This window comes from Lepisosteus platostomus, chromosome 6 (assembly GCF_059453375.1).
Source record: "Lepisosteus platostomus isolate fLepPlt1 chromosome 6, fLepPlt1.hap1, whole genome shotgun sequence".
Classification (NCBI taxonomy): Eukaryota; Metazoa; Chordata; class Actinopteri; order Semionotiformes; family Lepisosteidae; genus Lepisosteus; species Lepisosteus platostomus.
Window position 1 is genome coordinate 62,992,283 of NC_142616.1, and position 20,859 is coordinate 63,013,141.

The following is a 20,859-nucleotide window of genomic DNA, read 5'->3' on the forward strand; positions in this document are numbered from 1 at the left end:
GAATTATTTCAAAATTGTGTAAGAATGAAAGTTTCATAGTTAATTCCATTCTGATTTCTTATTACAATTCCCTTTAAACATACAGAAACATTTTGATCATGGGGTTATCCGGCATTAAACCAAAATGTTAGTCATATTTTTTTATCCTTTTCAATAAGCTGTTAATGTGCTAGTGCAAGTATTTTTAAGTTACAGGTGCAGTCCCACATCAGTATTACAGTAGTTTCTCTTGTACTCTTGCATAACTTTTTGAAGGAGGCTTTTAACAGTGTGGTTACAGTTTCACAAATTCGTGCAGTTCTCTAAGCATTAAGCAGCTGGTCAAATTTAGCAATCTTTTTCATACTCTGATGATATGGTTGAAGGTGACCTATGTCATGCGTATCAGAAATGAACTGATTAATTGACTGGAACTTCTTGATATTGAATGTCAAAGCTTAAAATTGTTTAGTTATTGCATACCTTGCAGTACCTTGAGCATTACAAATACAGCCCTTTGCAGAAGCTGAACTGAATTACTGGGATCTCAGTGGAACAGTCACAGTTGTGGACATTACAAGTTGTTGAGTTAATTTGTCTTCCTGGTGGTGCAGAGAGGCTTTGATCCATAAATATAATCAAGAAACCGATTTGATTTATTGAAAAGTGAAGCCAACAGAAGTGCAGCTTAATTTATATAAGATACTTATATTATTCCATTATTATAAACCTGAGAGGAATAAAAGCAAAATCTCGCGTTGTGAGAAATAGGTAATAAATCTCTGGTTGTTCTTTAATGATAGTACTGCATACTTGATTTAGTATAAAAATAACATAATTCTCAAATTCCTTTTTTCTGCCCTGTTGCATTATTATTGTTGTTAGGTTTTGGAAGCCTTTGTGAGTATATCCTTTAAATTCCTGCTTTTGGAATGTACATCAGGCTGCAGTTCAATTAGTCAGTTTGAGATGCATTTACAAGCCCTTTTTGCACAGCTTTTAGCTTAATGGTTGATCTGCATCATCTCTTCGTTAAATTTTTGTGTTCTTTTGACACAAAAAGAAGTTCTATTAAGCTCCAGAGGTCATAATGTACTAAGCAGACATATGCTAGTAATTTATTTGGTGGTCACAGGATGTCTGCATGCTGAAAGTAAAAGCTTTCTCCAGATAATCCCACCTATTGCTGCACAATATTATATTGTGGCAATAGTGTTTATTTTGGTGCCTCAGAAAGGGACAGCTGTAGAGGGGACAACAGTTTGCCAAACATTTTAAAGGCACATTAATTTGGAGTTAAATTAGGTTTGCATAATAGTATTTCGAGTAACGACTGTTTCAAGTATACTGTTGAAACAACTTGGTATACTGAGAGTGCAGTGAGCAACTTTTTTCAGAGTCTGATCGGTGTGATTTGTGTCTTAGAATTAGGAGATAGGGGGTCAGTCTTCATGAGAACTCAGCTAGCTTACATTTATCTAATTTTTTTCAGAGTTGTTAAATTATACAGTAATTGCGGTGAACTAAAATGGCAATAGATTTTACCCTTTTTTCTCTAGAAACGGCTCCATTCTTTCCAGAGCTTTATATAACTTATCGGGTTTTTCTGGTTTTATATTTAAATGCAGTACATTCTTGTTTTCTACTTTTTGCATTGTTAAAATGCATTTATTGTCATCATGTGCACTAGTATAGGGGATGCAAATTACTTTTAATAACTCCATAATCTTCAGAATATTACCATTATTAAAAATGGCGTTAAGCAGGTAGGGGCAGACTTCTGCTCATGATAAAATACACACTTTTAACAAAAGGTAAATTAAGTAAAGCTATTATTTGGTAATTGTATTAGAGATGTGGTACTTTAAAAAAACCTCTCAGCAGTTCTAAATACCAAATGATATTAAATATGATTCTCATAAAACATGTATTAAGCATTTACTATTAACAAATTACTTACTCTGTTATGTGTTGAATGTTAACCCATGCATATGTTGCACCTAAAGCCAAGGAGTTGTTCTCATAAATGTTGAAATTGTAAATTCATAATTTCACGTTAAGAACAACGTTGATTTCTGGCCCATGAAGTTCAATTTGTTGTTGCTGTTCAGGAAAGTGCTTCATCTGTATCTATGTGCGTCTCCTGAGCCAGTGTGTCCTTTCTCCTTCTATTACAGAGAGTCTTTGATTGATAAGCGCATTGAGAGTGCTGTGTCTCAGATGCAGTCCGTCATTGAGCTGGGTCGTGTCATAAGGGACAGGAAGACCCTTCCGGTGAAGGTAGGCTATGGTTTGAAATCTGTTGCTTTGAATAGAAACTTTGTGCTATTCCAGCTGGAGTTGTTGGTGCTGGTATAATTGTGAAATGTTACAGTAAAACCTTAATGAGAAAAAATTTAGTAGAGTGGTATTGCATTATGTACACTGATTGGAGGAGTGTACTTTGGTATTCTCTAGTTTAGACATTGCATAATTACCTTTTAACATTCTTCTGTATAGTTTTTTCCTCTTCCACTGTGATGGTAGACATCCTTGGAAATGGTTTATTTAGTTGTGTGTTAGTGCACTGTAATTTTTTGCATGTTTACTGTATGCTTGCGCTATAACTAGAGTCTTAAGAAATAAGAAATTTAGACTTTTTTTATTATTGTATTTTATCTGAGGAGCTCCTAAAATAAAATGTCCCTTAAAAAATCCTTCTAGGTTACTAAATTTTGTATATAGGTTTCCATTGATTTGCTGATGAAAGTATTCAACTGGTTTGTATTACATAGATAACCAGATTGAATTTCTCACAAAGGAAAAACATAATTTCATTAGTAGCAAATGTTTTTTTTTAAGGCATGGCATTTTGTAATGAAATATTTTCCCAAGCTTGTTGTACTGTTAAAATGAAAGTTTGAATTTTCCAGATAAGGTTTTGCTAGAAGAAATAAATAGGCATTTCACTTCCTATAAATAGCTGTGACTTTTATTTTATTGCTTCTTTGTTTAAAATCTTTTATTGCTTCTTTGGCATTTTAGTATCCTCTGAAAGAAGTGGTAGTCATACACCAGGATCCTGAAGCTCTGAAAGATATCCAGGCTTTGCAGAAATATATTTTGGAGGTGAGTTAGCAGAGAGTTTTTAAAATTGTTTTAACCTTTCATCTAAAATAGAGTTTTGGCCTGTGTGAAATACCAATAAATGAAATGTTAGTTTGTAACAAAAGCTACATCTTTATTCTGTCATTGGGTATTGTTTTGAAGATGTACAAAGATACTTAAATGTGTCTGGGACAAAGCTACCATGTATGGCTGTAAGGGCGAAAAGTCAGGCTGAGCTGTTTTGCTGTCTGGCTCTGGTCATATAAATGCCAAGAGACAAAAGGTCTTCCAAAGAAGATGCAAAGGCCAGCCCAGCTGAACTCATGACGAAACAGTATGTTAGGAGGACTGGTTCAAAAGAATTGATTACGTAGGTGCATATGATATGGGCGAATGGGCATTTCTCTGAACATGTACAAGCAATCTAAAAAAAGCTGCACATGGTGGAATACTGTTTTTCCACGTCTGTCACAGGAGTGAATGGCATACAGTAGCAACACTTTACAAAGGTTTTAATGGAAGTTTATATTCCAAGTAATTGTACCTCTCCTTGTGCCATAAAGCTATAAAACGTGATTCACTGTGGTGTTTACTAGTCCAAATACAAAGTTTAGCTAAGAGTTTTAGCTGAATGGCCTGTGAGGGGTTTCTCTGAAGACTGAATTGTGTTAAACTACGTTAGCATGTCTTAGTTTTTAAATAATATTTGGAACATTATTGGAATATTTCACAATACAATATAATGTAATCCCTGCTAAGGACAGCTTTTACCTAAGTACAAAGTTGACCAAGAACCTTCTCTGTTAAAATAAATGTCAAAAACCATTACCCAGCTGTTAAAAATAAGTTTGTAATTTAATTATTTGGAAATCATTTGTTACCAGATATACGTTTTATTTTTTGTGGCTAAATCTCATTGCTACTTGAGCATAATTATGCTGCATGTGGCCATATCAGAAACTCTTAATTTAGAAGAAATCAGTTATTATAAACACTTTTAACAAAATTTTAACAGTATTTAAAAAAATGGTATAGCCACAATTAAATAAGTGGGGCATACACCATACAACAAAAAATCCAGTGATCATTAAATTTATTATTGCTTTCAATATTACCTTTATGTAAGCACTGGTAGTCTTGGAGGTTTTTTGAAGCGTGTATTGTGAATTGTGACTGGAAACTGTAAAGTGTATTTGAAACTCATAAAGTTTTAGATTTATTGTTATGTGAAACTAAACTTGAATCTTTTTTGTGTCTTCTATATTATCTACTAAAATTCTGTAAAAATTGAATATAAGACATTTTCTTTTTTAAACAACTGGTTAGGAGAACATGTAGCACTATTTGTTTTATTGTGGTGAAGGAACTATGCTGCTTCCCACTGAATTATTTTATCCTCATTAATGTTCCTTCCATGGAATCTCATACACTGAGTGAGCTGAGGTGTTAGTTATATTAGAAAATTTTGTCTCATAGGGGTTGCCAAGAGATAGGATTGTAATGCATATTTTAAAGAAAATATAACATTTGGTTTAAGTGAGGGTTTTCAACAAAGTAATAAAGTAATTAAAAAACAACAACAAATTGAAACATTTTCTTTTATGTTTGATGCGGCGATGGAAAATTGTACAGTACATTTAATGTTTCCTCTTAAATCTGCCATTTTGTAACCTTTTTTTAGTCTTTCATAATTTAAATTTATGCTGCTTTCTTTAATACGGGCACGTTGAGCCCTGTATCTGGTTGTCTTGTACAGATGAACTTCTCAAGTGCACTTTTGGTCATCCTGCTGTCTTTTGTTATATAGCCAATGAAATGGATGATGGACAGGGAAGGCGTGACACGTACCTAAATATAGATCAAGCAGAGCTATGTTAGTTATCTACTGGCAGAAGACTCCTGGTCGGAAGGAACCCTTGCAGCATTGTGATTAATTGTTGCCGTCTTTCAGCAGGGTATTTAGAGGGCATTGGCACATGCGATTGAAAAAAGAAAATGTTTCCGTTATGGTATAAATGCGATTAGTTGCTCAACACCACAACGATTGATGTCGAGGGGTGGTATGCACACTGTGGTTTAATTATGTTACCATACAGAGAGAGACACCATACAAGATGCCATTACTTTGGAATTACAGGAGGGTTGTAACGATGTAATTTGGTTTTACTAAAGTCATTGGAACAAATTAATGTGCAGATGGCTTTTAAAAAAATTGGTACCTTCGTATTAATGGTGCTGTATCCAGTGATATCCTATGGTGGATTTGCTTATATTAGCAGGCTAGAGATCCAGTAAAGAATACTTTTTTCAACCCAGTTCAGCCATTTGAGATTTTGCTGTTTTATTTTCAGGAGTTAAAGAATTGCCAGTGTATCTGATCATGGATTTTATATTATAATTTACAGAAGCATCGGATATGGTTCTGAGAATTAATAAGTCTGCAGTGATACAAAATGCACTGAAAAGCCTATTGAGATTTTACTGGACAGTCAATCTTATTAATATGATAACTTATGCGTGAAGTGTGTTGTGTGAGGCAGAACTAGGTTAAGAGTAGATGCTTTTTGCTGTCAGGAGAATGTGCCTTAAATACTGCAAGAACTGCTTTTCATAGACCACGGATTAGTTCTAGACAAAAATGCTGTTTTAGCTTTATCATATCCTGAAAGTTATAAGCTGGATGTGCCTGCATGATAATTTTGCAAGCAAGCTATTTTGTGGTTTGGCCTCATTAGTTTTCATATTTTATTTAAACCACATTGACAGTTCTGAAATCAGTCTTAGAAAAAACCCAAACCTTGGTTGTTTGAAATAGCTTCTCCTAAAGACCTGTGCTAGACTACAGGGAATTTCTAGATTATTTCCTAAAAGTGTAATGTAAATTGCTATTCATAGATCCATATGTAAATATCCCTCCATAGATTTGAAGAGACAGACATGCATTCTGTCATGCATCTGTAGAAAGGGATTTCAATGAGAAGAAACACTGTATTACAGAACAGACCTGTGTCTGTTTTCAATAGTGGCTTTGTCACAAAGGTTCCTGAACTCTCATAGCACAAGGAAACTCACTTTAGGCAGGGCATGATTTAGGACTTCACCGAATGTTCCAGTGGTAAGTGGGTGATGTTTTTTTTGTCCCCAATGTGTCATCTACTAGTAATATTAATTATTCTAGGATGCATTACTGTAAAGTGGGGGGGGCATCTCTCACTTCTATTTATTTTTATAATTCTTTGTCCTCTAGGAGCTGAATGTTCGCCACCTTACCCTCTCTACCGACAAAGACAAATACGGCATCAGGTTGAGGGCAGAGCCGGATCACATGGTTCTTGGCAAGCGCCTGAAGGGAGCCTTTAAATCTGTCGCAGCATCCATCAAAGAGCTAAAGAGTGAGCAACTGGAGGTGTTCCAGAAGACAGGTGCGTCTCTCTTGCTGTAGTGCACTTCTGGAAACGTTTTTACTGTGGTCCTCTTTGCTGCCCGGTTTGTTGTGTAAATGTTTACCCCACGAGGATTCGTACTGCCGCCACTCCAACTCGAGTTTTGTTGGAAACAGCCAACAGCAGCCCTTGATTTGACATCTTTCTGTTGGAAAGGCCCGCTCACACAACATCAGTTTAGTTGAAAAATATATTTTCTCTGGGTGAGCTATGACGTATTTGTCTGAGAAAACAAGGATGTTTCAGTGCAGATTTAGTAAATGGTCAAATGGTGCAGCACCGAGGTGCACCTTGAGAGGGTTCGTTTTCTTCTACTAAGGATATTGCTGGTACAGAAAAACATAGGAGTTGTAAAAGTAGGTGATCATCTTTTATACTACCCATGTCTCACCAATCATTGAGATGCATTAGTGAGAATGCTGATAAAAATACAGTTTTTACCCTAGGATGACAGAAAGTAGGTCTTAGAGACGTCTTTGATATTCTGAAAGTATTGCTCTACTCTAGCTTGAATGGGAAGAATGTGTTTTAAGTTTTATTTACAAATTAGACACAGTGGGTTTTTAGAAAATGTAGAACACTTACATAAGTATGCCACTTGTCTGAGTTCTGTGATGGATACATCACAGATACATAGAGGATTTTGTATTTGTATAGACAAAATGTATGTGGAAATGTGGAAAAAGTAGGTGACCTCCATTTAATATTGAGTTTCTTAATGTACTCGAGCCTGTGAAAATATGATTGCTGGTCTGTTTTTATCAAGTGGGCTAAGAATTGAAATGAAATGTGTCTTATTTGGCTCTTCCAAGGAGAATGATTTTTTGTTCCCACTGGAAGACATGGTTGTACATTAACAAGTATTTAAAACAGGTACCTGTCTAATATATTCCTTTGACAGTAATAAGCACCAGATCCCAGCCTGCCTTGTTAGCAATGTTAATTGCTTTAATTAGTGTCATCTTCATTACTGCATTAATGTTTTTTTTTTTCAGACCAATGATCAGATTTTAAGTTGCAACCACTGCAATCTAAGATTTTACATATTGCCGGTACTCCTGTTGGGGGAAAACAAGAAAACGGTTATTGACTTTTTGAGCTATTATAATTTTTGAATATGATCTGTTTTCCTTTAGTTTCTGGGTAATGATCTTGAGCATGGACAATATACTTTATCTGCTGGGGTTTCTTCTAGACAGCATAGTTTCTATTATTGGTACAGTTTTTAGGATGCACACATGTGCTCTGTGTGATTTCACCTGGTGAGTAAAGGAGTTGATTGGTTGATTTCATCGCTGTGCTTGTTTCAGGATCTATTGTGGTGGACGGGCATGAACTTCATGCGGAGGACCTGCGTCTCATGTACACCTTTGACCCGGTCTCAGAAACGCATGCGCAGTATGAAGCTCATTCAGATGCACAGGTACAGACCTGGAAGTTGCAGTATCCTGAATTAAATCAAATGAAACACATCCTGAATTAAATCTGTGGCCCACAAGTCTGATTCACTTATAACACAAGTGCTCATTAAAGAAAAACACAACAAAATAATGCTTATTACGATGTAGCATTTCTAGATGCATGTTTTATGGATAAAAGACATGCATGTGGGGTGGATTATAGATTTTGTTTTATGGAAAAATGTTTTGAGAAGGAAATCTGCAGTGCTTTGCTGCAGACTGTTCTTGAATTCAGATTTTGAATTTGTGTGAAAGTGTGCTACATTGGAAACTAGCAGTCCATGCATCTGAAGTGATGCCACCACATTCATGTTGAGCTGTCCTAATAGACCTGTCCTAATTTTTCTACAGTTGACAAAAACAGACATTTTTACCTTTTATTCAAAATAGAATAAAACCTAAAAATAAAAAAAATACCTCAGTGTGAAATTGGAATTCTGTCAGAGGGAGAAGACCAGGTGTCATGAAATCAGCACAGATTAATGATCAGTCCAGCAAGTGAGCTCAACTCACTGGAGCAGGAAATGAAGGTAGATCTTACCCTGCCAACCATATGGCTGGCATCTGATCAAAAGGCTTGATTGACAGAAAGTGGTCAGAGAGAAGCCTGTAGCTCTGACGGGATGAACTGTGAAGGGAGATTGAAATTTCTTAGAAAAGGCCACGGGATTTAATACATACAGTATCCGTATTCATGAAAAAACAAAAAAGAAAGATTTCTCCTAATTCTTTTAAATGAAAATTTCCTTTTTTAGGATCAAGACTGAACATTCGTAAAACTACAATGCATCTTACAAAACCGCTCTGAATTACAGCGCATAAATGCAGTTTTAGTTACTTGGTGTCTTAGTTGGATGGGGTTGGGGAAGCACACAATATATTACATTTTTAACTGGTTACTCCCAGATGTAGACCTTGGGTACCCTTCCATGATCAAAGGTGCTTGTTTGATGAACCGTTATCAAATCCTCATGTTGCAGCTTTCATTAGACTGAAATGTATTATTTAGCTTTCCTTTTTGACATATAAATTCAGTATTCTTGACATGTGCTGTAATTCAGACCAGTTTTGCCAAACCCATCTGAATTTATTGCTTGAGGTAACACAGGTTGCCTGTACTCCTAGGTTTTGGTTCTGCTTGATGTTACCCCGGACCAGTCTATGGTGGACGAAGGTGTGGCCCGGGAAGTCATCAATCGCATTCAGAAACTTCGCAAAAAGGTTGGGTTTGCGGACCTTGTTTTCCATAGCTCTGAAAAGTGTTGCCTGCTTTAAACTAAAACATCTGTGGAGTTCATTCTAAAAAAGGTGAATTTCCAGTGTAGAATTTGTCTCCTTAAGAGGAAAGGAAAATGTTCACACGTAACTTTGCTTGTTAATTGTCTTCCAGGAAAAAAGGTGGATGACTTCAGAGTCACGTACTGTAGTCTGCAGACTTACAGAAGTTTGTGACTTCAAAGTGCAGGCAATAAGTCATTTTTCTTCTAGTTACTACTTTGCTAATGTTTAGATAGCTAAGATCATTAATTTTTCCAAGCTTCTGGCTGCGTTTTAGTTGAAAATCTTTCCATTCAGCTTTAAACAACTTGTTTCTTCTCCAGCAAATAAGAAATGCATTGAAGGACTGTGCAATTGTAATTCAACATCCCATAAGCTACATTGCAAGAAATTTTAATTCTGACCTTCAAGTGTACCGGGATTTAAACTGTAATAAGGATTTCTTTAATAACTTGGTCCCTTAATAAACAAACATTTTCCATTCAGAATTTGGGCCCCACTTGTCCCAAGGAGAGTTTGGCAGCTAGCCAACATGAATTCCTTTGTAATTGAAAATCACGGAATTTTCCATCTAACCACTGCTCAACACTGCGAGAGTAGCAGTATCCATGATTGTGGATGGGAAACATTTAGGTGTCTTAAATGGATGATACCTTATATTTCACAAGTTCTTTTAAATAATTCAGTTCTGTCTTAAAAAAGCACACATTTAAATTATGTAAAATTTTACTTTCCCCTCATCTCTGCCTTTAGTTAGTCACTGAACACATTAATACAGATCAGTATGGTTAGAAGTGTCACTGTTAGGTCTGCTCAAACTGTAATTGGCAAAAATGAATTTGGATTTACTTGTTACATTATAGAAGTAGAATAATGTAGTTCAGTCCTCTGTGATTTGGAAGGCACACAAATCAGTTCTGCCTGAGGAAATTCAATGTATGTTTCAGTGAAATCGTTCAACTGTATCTTAATTGTTTTTGTTTCTGTTAAAGGCTCACCTGGTTCCCTCTGATGACATAGTTGTTTACTACAACTCCCAGCCTGCCAGTGAATACTTGGAGAAAGTTATCCAGGCTCACACTGAATTTATACTAGCAACCATCAAAGCTCCTTTGAAAGCCTACCCTGTTCCTAAGAATGCAAGTGTAATTGTTCAGGAGAAAACCCAGGTACCCCAGATTGGTTGTTCTCTGTTGTGTTCTTCATCTCATGATGCCCATTTTTCTGAGATACCAACGTTATTCCAAGATGCCTGACACAAAGGGCATTATGTTTGCATTTTGGTTCGTTTCTAGTGGGGTGATGTGCTTTCTTTGTGAATTCCTAGCTGAAGGGATCCGATCTGGATCTGACAATTGTGAAGGGAGCTGCAGCTGGTCACATTCCTCTTTCAGGACCTGCATGTGCCTATGTCAACTTAAAAATAAAGCTTGACAACAAAGAGCAAGGTAAGGCTTGCCCCCTTCTTGGCTTGAAACACATTTGCACTTTTCTTAGGCAGAAGAAATCAAGTGCACACAATTTCATTCCACCACTGCTGGCAAAGTCTGTAAATTAAAGTATTTGAAATCCCCACCTTACATACTTAAAAATAATTCTGCATGTAAATGTTCTTTTAACATTTAGAAGATTTATATTCTGTGCTCTGCAAAGCTTGCATTTTATTTAGGACACAAAAGGCATTATTTTTAGCATAATTTGGTACATAATTTATGTGAGTGCATTTGGATTTGGAAAAATGCAGAACAGACCTTTATATTCTTGCCCTTGACTTGCAGTTGGTGTCGTTCTGCTGGAGAATCCTAAAGGAGACAACAAGCTGGGTTTAGAGAGGCTGAAGGCTGTGTGCTCCAGTGTTTTTGGCCTTCCTTGCACACAGTGGGCTGTGTACAATGGCAAGACAGGTGAGCGATCGAAGTCAGTATAAGTCAAAGGAAGGGCAAAGATTCAGGTGTTCTAGTCAGTTAAAATAAGCCAAAGTTTTAATTTTGAAAGATAATTTATCTAATTTCTTTTCCTGTAGGTCTTTAAATTGTATACCTTTAGTATAAATGTTTGGGGAAAAATATGGGCATTTTTTTAATGAAGATTATTTTTTAATATCTCATTTATGGCACTGTTTCTTAATTGTTTATTTGTTAGCGAACTGCAGTAATGTTTTTTGCTATTTCGTAGTTCAGCAGTACTTAATTTACAATTAATTTCAATAGCTTTCGTTTTTTTTTGTTTTACATTAAGGGAAACTTCTGTTTATTTCTGAATGGAAATTCAGAAAGGACAGAGTTTTATTAATAGTTTCTGTGGCTGCTTCTACTGTTTAATTCCAGTCTTGCATAATATTTTATTCACATTACACCTTTAATTACACATTTATATTACCAAGTATAATATTACCACCTTTTGGGCAGTGTGTAATGACAGTCATGTGATATTTTATTGCAGTGTAAAATGACACTGTATAATGTAGGAGTCAAAATACCAGAGTTATTCATAGAACGTTTGTAAATTTTAAGCTGCACTTGGAAAAACTGTGTCTTGGATATTAATTTCAACAGACTTGGGAAAGTCGGCCCTGTATTTAATGTACTTTTCTTGAACATTTTTTAGTGATTTATTTCTAAAGCTAAAGTGGGTCAAAATATCCCCTCTAAATATTATATTAATTGGTATTAATGAACTATTTGCCTTACAAATTGATGTGTGTAGATGGCACTTTACATTTATGGTGTTGTTTCATGGTATCCTGTGAGGTTTGAAATTAATTTGTACCAGGTAAATCCATGCTTTCTCTAAATATGAACATACACAATACAAATCTGTAAATCTTTCTTCAATGTTAAAGGCCTTTGAGAGCTTAGATTATTTTTTTTATTTGATAAGACTTAACAGACATCTAATGTTTCTGTTGACATTTTTATTCTCAAGGCTCTTAGCCTTTTAGAGTTGAATCTAATCCTATTTACAGGAATGTTGTAACTCTGTAAACATACAGTACAACAAATATATATTGCAGTGTGTGCGGTCTTGGAAAGTCCGCAGTCCAGTAGGCCTTATGTCACCCTTTATCTAAAATTAGGATCATTCGTGAGATATTGATCAATTGTAATGAGCTCAATTAAGATAACTTTGATCATCTGTAGCTGTCATATTCTGATCCATATCATTTCTAAATTGAAAAGATCACTTCCAATTTAAAAGTTTTTCCAAATTTTAGAAATTGATGTCTTTTAAACATTCAAGGTTGGGGCTCATCGGCAGAGTTAGAGATGCCTGCTTTAGGGTAACATTTAGTGGCATGTTATGAATTGAAACAGCATTATTTTATATCTGGAGTAACAAATGAAAGTTAATTGTGTACAACTATACATCGCTGTATGTCACTATATAACTTCCATCCTTTTGTACAGCATGTGCTGCTGGAGCTCAGTCATTTCAGCTATGAAAAGATAGTGTCAGATAGCTGCTAACTTGATTGATTAATTGAAGGACTGACTAACAAACAGCTATATGAATTGAACAATAAATGTGCTTCTTTTTACTGTTTTTTTCCCCCACTATTTCTCTGAAGTATTTTTGGCTCATATGGCCAGCAAATGAGAAATAATAGCTTTGCTTTGAATTAATCTTTCCTTTGAAAATAAATTGAGCAGACGGTTTATGCGAGATATGCCAAAGGCTTATAGCAAAAGCTTCAGGTGAATAGATTTTATCTCGCGATGTCCCAAAGTATAGTGAGGCTCCGATAAAATATGATTGATGGTCTCAAAATAAGCAGGCTGTGGGCAAACATTTTGACAAACGGCTATGACATGTCTGGTACAGACCAGCGTTTTGAAGTGTGATAGCTAACATCTTGGGAATAATGGAGTTTTCAGATTATCATAAGAATTGTGTGAATTTGCAGGTTCTATGGTTTTAGAAGCACGATTAAGAAATTTAGACAGTTGTGTTTTTTCCTCATCATTTACCCTTTTCCATCATCTAAATTTCTTTGGTTGAAGTGTGGTTCAGTCAACTGTAAATATTCTGTAATACCCAGGCTGCGGGGTCCAGAGCAGATGTACTGTACAAGAGGAGTGGCTGGTTTGTTACCCAGGGTATCTGTTCTTTTGATACAGGTCAAGTAGCTTTTCCTGCACTGTAACTGCTGTGTGCCCTGAAAGTCTGCGCAGGCTTTTTTCTGTTGAGGGATGAGCAGACACCAGAAGTGACTGCGGCAGTAGTCGTCTCCGAGTTGCAGATGGCAGATTCCACATCTGAATGCCCACTAAAATTAAAGAGACGCGGGACCTGGCAAATCGCGCAGACTGCGGCACGGGAAATTGAGAAACCCGAAAGCCTTTCAACATGAGAAATGCATTATATTTGCAAATCTACGATTTTTTCCAAAATTATATCTATATATCTTAAAGCTGTAGAATGTGGTGTTCCTAGAATAGTGTTGATACTGGTGTCCAGTACAGGTAAATGGTGGAAGGTAGCTTTGTATAGTTGTACTCAGTGAAGAGTGTTCCATTGTAGGGCTGGTATCCCTCAAGAAGCTCTAAATCCCAGTGTATTCCAAAGCATTCCTTTCAGACCCTTGAGTTCTTTCTGTGTACTTTTTACACTTAAAAAATTTTTACAATGTGTTGAGTATGTGTTTGGATTCATCTTTTGTGAATCTGGATCCCAGTGTATAGGACTCTAATTGACAGTGTGCAAATCTCATTTTCTTTTTTCAATTAGATCTTATTTAAGTGTGATTTATATTTATACTGGATGTTCCCATTTCTATTCCTTGAAAAGACTTTACTGCCTGTTATTTTTAAATATAAAAAATTCCCACCTTAAACATTGCTGTACTACATTAAGCCCATTAAAATGTTTTGAGGATCAGTCAAGTTTTTCTAGTCATTATTTAGGCCTCAAATAAAAAAAAAACACAACTTCATGATAATCTTCATGTCTTGTGAGATCTTATACTTGAACTGTATATCTCCTGATTGAGAAACTGTTGTGAACGTTGTTTGATGGCTTTTAACACTTTTAGAATGTGCGTCTTGGAGTGGAAATTTCACTGAATGCCTGTTTGTGATTTCTTGTCCTTTGACAGTTTGAGAAACACAGGAATCATTGACTATTTCATTTTTATTTGCCTCTTTGGAAAAAAAAAATTCACATTATTTTTTTGCACATTTGACGACCAAGCCAGTCTGCTGTCCGAAACATGAGTTAGGAAGATAATGTGCGTTTGATGTTTTTTTTAGAACTGAGCAGCAAGACAGACCTGCTGGCTTTGAACAAAAAGACGCTGACTGTTACATCGGGAGCATCTCCCACAGAAGACCCCAGTTCTGAGACAGTGCTCTGCCCCTACATTAACCTGCAGCTGCTCAATGCAAAGCCACAAGGTCAGTTCATCTTCAGTGCAAACTCCCATTAACGAAGGATCGGTTATGGTAATTTTAAAATCACAGAGGTACTGTAAAAGGTTTGAGGTTGCTACTGCTGAGGAGGAGGATGGTGTTTTTCCACTCAAACTGCCAACTTTGAATTGAGAGTTGAATTGAGAACGGAATGATAGAGGATGTCTCGACCACCATATTGTCAGTATCAGTAGGCCTCTGACTTTTCTTGGTTTCTGGAGGGACCATTAAAGACAAAATAGACCGCAACAGCCCACACACAAGTCAGTTCAGGAAATGTGAAATACTTAGAATCATAGTAGGGAGTGAGGGAAGAACCGATGGTTGCAACAGTGCAGAAATTCAAGACTAGACTGGCATAGCGTCTCAATAGGCACAAATCAAAAATGGCGTCGCATGACAAAGTTCAGGATTGTATTTTTAAGTTGTTTTTCGTACTGCTATGGGCAGAGAATTCCTTTCTTGAAGACCCTGGTGATGAGTGATGAGTTCGGATAAAAAGGTGAGATGGAAGCATTAACAGCTGCCATGCCCAGCTGCAGTATGTATAAATAGTGAGGACGTTCTGATGACCTCTACTTTACAGCCATGCTATTATTGCAACCACTAAGTGGGTCCTAGGCAATCTGTATCTCTACTAGCTAATGTACTGTACTACTAAATAGAGGTGCACAGTAAAACCGGTATCCCAGTAAACCATGGTCCTTTAGTCAAGCGGTACGTACCGTGGTACGTTTTAGATCATACTGGTACGTTCCGTAATTTCCGGCAGTTTCCAGCTTACAGCTGACAGCTTTGTTACTTACCATGAAAGTTGCCTTTTTATATATTTACTATGTTATGCAGGTTCAGAAAATAGCTAGAATATTTTTTTTCTTGAGCAGTATGAATACAGATCCTGTAGTGTAATTTACCAGATTGCCTTAAGCGCTGTACTGATTGTTGAAATGTATGAAGATGAGAAGAAGATGTCAAGTAGTTGACCTAAATACTCAAGGATATGTAGACGTGCTCTCCTTGTAGTTACTTGTAGTGCCCTGCAGTTAGTATCCTTTTTAGTCTTTTGCAATGGTTAGCACTCTAGACCCTGAATGTTCAGACTTCAAGCCACATTGCACCCTACGTTTTCAGCTGATCCAGATGGCCCCCTCTCTTTTGTAAAACACTCTTTTGCTCTTCTAGAATGCCAGAATGGAGAAGTGGGAACTCTGCTGTTGGCTAACCCCTCTGGCCAGAACGGGCTTACATACGCAGGGCTCCTGCAGGAAGCGGCAAAGGTGTTTGGGCTGCGAAGCCGAAGACTCCAGCTATATCTTGACGAGACCCTGAGCGAAGGTAAGGCCTTTCAGCCCCAATGACTATAAAGGCTTAGCTTTTAACGCATAGTGGAGGTCTATGGAAGAAGACAATGGACTTACCACTTTTCCTAGAACACTTTAACTATGTGTGTAGCAGCTTTCACCTTCTGTTAGAGCTTAGTTAATCTTCAGTAGGGAGAGAACTTCTAGTTAATGAGCTGTAGCGTGCTCCTTTGTTCCATCACTCTTCTTCTGTCAGGGCAAAGCAGAGGGGAGTCTACTGCCTTTATAATCTTGAGCTTTGTTTTTTTAATCACGGACTGGGACAATGGGTACAAGATCTTGGCACCCTTGTTGAACAAGTTTCAGTCTTTACCAGTTACCACTGACTTGCATTTTTACAGTCTTTTTTTTGAAGAATTCGAATTTTTAATCATGCTTGCGATGTTAAACTGAATTATGCCTATTGTTTTGGACGGTAAAATCTTTTATTACGGAAATAGTAATAAAAAATAAAGAATCTGATGCCTCCATCGTGCATATCGCACACCCCAAAAATGGAGCAGGATCGTTTTTCCCCCTTCTGGGGAAACTTTGGAAGAGGATAGTTTGCGATGTTTGTATATTTGACTTGATTATAATTAAAACCATTAACATGACCAATGGCCCTTGTTTGAATTTGAGCTTATTGGAATATTTGTTTATAGTATTAAAGGAGATGTGGAGCATTTTGCTCAGACTTGGTAGTTCTCTGAATTTGTAAAGGATTTTTTTCTCCAATATCCATATGCAAATATGTTAGAAATTAAATGTATCCGTGAAGTTTTAGTCATCAGTTTATGATACATATTCATCTTTTAATTAGAATAAAGGCTATGAAAATGCAAGAACATAGATAAAACAGGTTTTTAGGGCATTAACAAGTGATGGACAGTGACAAAATTAGTTTTTTTAGGGATCACAATCACCACAGGAAAGCACCTAGCTTATTATAGGCATGATATTGAAAAATGTTTTTGGTCAATTTTAGTTTCATATTTGGTTCTTTAGCTGAAAGTTTGGAAGTTTTTTTTATTGCCAAACCTTGTTTATTGTTCCCTTTCTGCATTCCTCAGCTTATATAATTCTCTCAATAAAAGTTAAAAAAAAAACAGTCAAAGAGTAAAAAAAGTAGAAAAATCTCTTACAGTCTTAATGGCTGTTTACATTTTGTTCATCAAATGCTTTTGGCAAAAACAATTTGAGACTTTATGTAATTTAAAGATGGTATGGTCCTTTCAGTAAAAAATCCATGTTTACCAAATTTTGTGTATTCAAGGTTAAGAAAGAAAATTAAAAGAGCTAAACATATGCAAGTGAACAAAAAAATTGGTTCCAGATTCTTTGATATATACTGAGTATCTGGACAAAACACTAAGGCAGTGCCTTATTGACAATGATCTATTAGTGCTTATAACTTGTAAGCACTTGAATAAAGGTTCTAAAGTTGTCCAGAGTATTTGTTTTTTTATATACTTGAACACACGAAAGTAGGTCACATCCCTCAGGCACCTAGAGCTCTCCAGTCTGACATCTGAAACAATGAATCAGGGCTATGATGCAGAAATATTACAGATACATTGCAGGAAAAGTTCTCCATTCATTTCAGGGTCTGTTCTTGAACGATGACAGGTTTTTATTATCCAGTGCAGTTGACGTGCTGCAGATATTTCTGGTTATTTATGGTGTTTCTTGAAGAATTGCAGTTTGATTTTCAACAGTGGTGGCTACAGTTATTTGTGATGTCTTACAACCTAGTATTATCTGTATTTGATCTACATTTAACATTTTGAAGCTTAATTCTTCAATTCGCCATAATCCATTGAATTTTCTTAATTTGGAGAGTCTTGTCAATAACATTGACATCATACTGTTTCATAGTGTGAGATATTGATTGTTTTAATCCGTGTTTTATTTCGGTATTTTTTGACAAATCCCAGTTTGTCAAAAGATGCCATCAAGATATATAAAATATTTAGAAAGTGCATCATCATACAAGGTTTTATTACAAATAATTATTTGTTGAGAATTTGACAAGACATTTGATAGTGTTTCCTTTTACAGATTTTGTGTATCTAACATTAGCAAAAGCATCTTTATTTCTTATTATGCACACATAATAAAATGCATCTTTATATATTTCAGAGATCACAGAACAGACCTCAGTGAAGACACTGAACATGAAGATGGTGTTTGTAAGAGTTTTACCTACTACAGCAGAAGCATAAATGTTTTTAAGAATTGAAATGGTATTCACTATTGAAATTGTAGATCCCAGATCTAAGTATTGTACCACAAATTGGTTGGTTTAGTCCAGGGTTTCCCAAAACTGGTCCTGGGAATCCATCAAAGCTGTGAGGTTTTGTTCCAGCTGAGCTCTTTACTTAATTGATCTAGCTGCTTGATTGAAATCCTTGTCATTGTTTTTTTTATGCAAAACTATTAGTTACTCACAAAATGTAACAGGTATCCTAAAGCATGTTTATGAGCTAAAAACTGAGTTCATATCAATCCTATTATCAGATCAATTAAGGATTTATTAAGTTAGTGAGAGCTCACCTAGAATGACAGCCAGCCTGGACTATGGACGCGGAGGAGGGTTGGGAATTGTTGACTTTGTCCGCATGCAGAACTTTTGCAATCTGCATTTCCTTTATTGTTTCACTTCTAAAGTTCTATGTAATAAAAGGTAGTAAAATAATACAGTACATGTGAGGTCAGATACCCTCCTGTATTTCCATTGAGTAGTAAATTTTTACAAGGATTGTTTTTTTTTTTAATTCAGAAAGGATGTTTGTGCTCTATTCTTTGTATGTTTTTCCTCAGAGGGCTGTCTCAATATCATATTCCTGCATAGAATGGCTTTTGATATCAGGAGTTCAAAAAACAGAACTTAGATTCCCTCTAGAAAGATTCCAGTTTGGGGAATTTTATCTTCCAGAAAAGCAGTTGGCATTTTTCTCTTTTGGAAGCATTTTGACCTCATACAGCCTCTGCGCATATCCAAGTCAAGGTCATTCTCCCTTTCGGAGATATAAAGGATAAAGGAAATGCTCTGTGCTGTCACACTGGTAATTCAGAAAAAATGTTTTTTCAGTGATTCGTGTTGGGAGTTAAGTGACATCATTCTTAGCCTTGCTTGCAAACTAACTGCAATTTTATCATTCATAATCTCCTAAATTGTGTAATTCTTGGCATTAGGTCTCTGCTGTGGATTGGGGAGTTAACGAAACAGGAGCAGTTGTTTTAGGTTCTGTGGCACCTTTTCATCAAAGATAGTGTACCTACATAAATTGGCAAAATGTGAGCTTTTGCCATATTGGCGATGGGAATAATTTGGTGCAGAGGTATGCATAATAAAATGGCTTAAAAAATGTTGTTCCTGTGTTTTCTTCATATGCAGTACAAGTCAGAACTACTGTCTTCATTCTCATATTCACCTGGTTTGGCAGTTGATCTGTAAACAAAGTGTGAGTTAATCATTGATTAGACAGACACCTTTGATCTGTGGTTTTCAGGAGCTTCACCCATTTGTAAAATCCGTCACGTCACGACATGTGGTCCATACTGTATAAATCACAGCTAAATATAAAGAGCAGTGTTTCAATGGGCGTGCACCAGAGAAGATTTAACATGCAGTTAGATGAAAGCTCAGAGATGAACAGCTCGTTCAGCAGTTCACTTCTGTTACAGATGATGGTGCTGTTGCTGAAAGGCAGTTGTGTAACTCGGATTCCTCATGAGAAAAGATCTTTTATGTATAGCAATACAAATTCAACATTTCATTTTGGGAAAGCATGCATGATTTTGATGAGTCTTTGGAGATTTATTGCATTCATATCATGTACATTTCTACTGACCCAACATTGGGTATTGTAAATTTCAGTCAATTCCAAAGGGAAACCTTTTAGCTATGTTTGTCAAATCATAAGTGTGATGTACTTGAATCCTGGATTTTTTGTTGTAAGTACTGTAGAGCTTGCCTCAGAAATGTTTGTTTATGCTAATGTTAAGCAAAACCGAACTGTTAATGGTAGTGGTTACAAAGACATATACAGGGCTGGAGCATTTTCCCATTTAAAAATACTGAGCTATGCATTTATTTGTATATTCCTCATTCACATTTATTTTCTTTTCTTTAAATGTCCTTTGTGTTTTGTGTGATATTTTAAATATTGTTATTGATGTAGATAAGTTGGTGAAGTGAATTTGTTAATAATCCAACAATTTCACTTCACATTTGAGGATCACTTCATCATAGTCCCTTTGTGCATTCACACTCAGTCATTGCTAAAAAATAAGTTATTTTGCAGCTAGCATTAAAAGCTTTTTAATCCTGTTTTTTTAAGCCTCTGGTGGACATACTGTAAGTGTACTATTTGTTGAAGACTAGGCTAAATGAATAAGGTGAGAAAGCTTGAAGACGGTCAACATTCAAACTTCTCTCTGCATCTCACAGGTGATTGATAACCTACTAATATTTTATTTGGCTGATGCTTTTATCCAAAGCAGCTACATTTTATACAGCTGGGTGATTTACTAGCGCAATATGGATGAAGTGCCATGCTCATTTACAAGCGCCTTCCACTTACAAGTCCAGAGCCCTAGTCTCTACTCCATATCGCTGCCCAGGGTTATGTGGCTGCTGTAGTTTTGTACATCTTTGATGCGTTTCAAGGTATCTTTCAGTTTATTAGGTTATGAAAACGATGGAAAAAGACAAAACTTTAGAAAAAAAGTGTACAAAGAAAATATAAACTTAAAGTTGTAGTTCAATGAACCTATAAACCCACAACAAAGAGGATTGACTAACTGGTTTGTGGAACATGCTGTAGAAAGCCTTCCGATACCAAAGCATTTGCAGTTG

At 36.1% G+C, this 20,859-nt stretch overlaps 1 protein-coding gene across 3 annotated transcripts in view; it reads left to right on the forward strand.

The window, feature by feature from the left end:
• The window catches only part of iars1 (isoleucyl-tRNA synthetase 1), a 61,138-nt gene extending 41,914 nt beyond the window's left edge, over positions 1–19,224 (forward strand). For all 3 annotated transcript variants that reach the window (XM_088636807.1, XM_088636808.1, XM_088636806.1), the window contains 11 exons: positions 2,157–2,259; positions 3,004–3,087; positions 6,314–6,488; positions 7,820–7,932; positions 9,095–9,190; positions 10,240–10,416; positions 10,575–10,695; positions 11,026–11,151; positions 14,497–14,640; positions 15,838–15,990; positions 18,138–19,224. In XM_088636807.1, the coding sequence (XP_088492933.1) occupies positions 2,157–2,259; positions 3,004–3,087; positions 6,314–6,488; positions 7,820–7,932; positions 9,095–9,190; positions 10,240–10,416; positions 10,575–10,695; positions 11,026–11,151; positions 14,497–14,640; positions 15,838–15,990; positions 18,138–18,220 (1,375 nt within the window). In that variant the 3' untranslated portion in view covers positions 18,221–19,224. The remainder of the gene's footprint in view (positions 1–2,156; positions 2,260–3,003; positions 3,088–6,313; positions 6,489–7,819; positions 7,933–9,094; positions 9,191–10,239; positions 10,417–10,574; positions 10,696–11,025; positions 11,152–14,496; positions 14,641–15,837; positions 15,991–18,137) is intronic.
• The last annotated feature ends 1,635 nt before the right edge of the window (positions 19,225–20,859 follow it).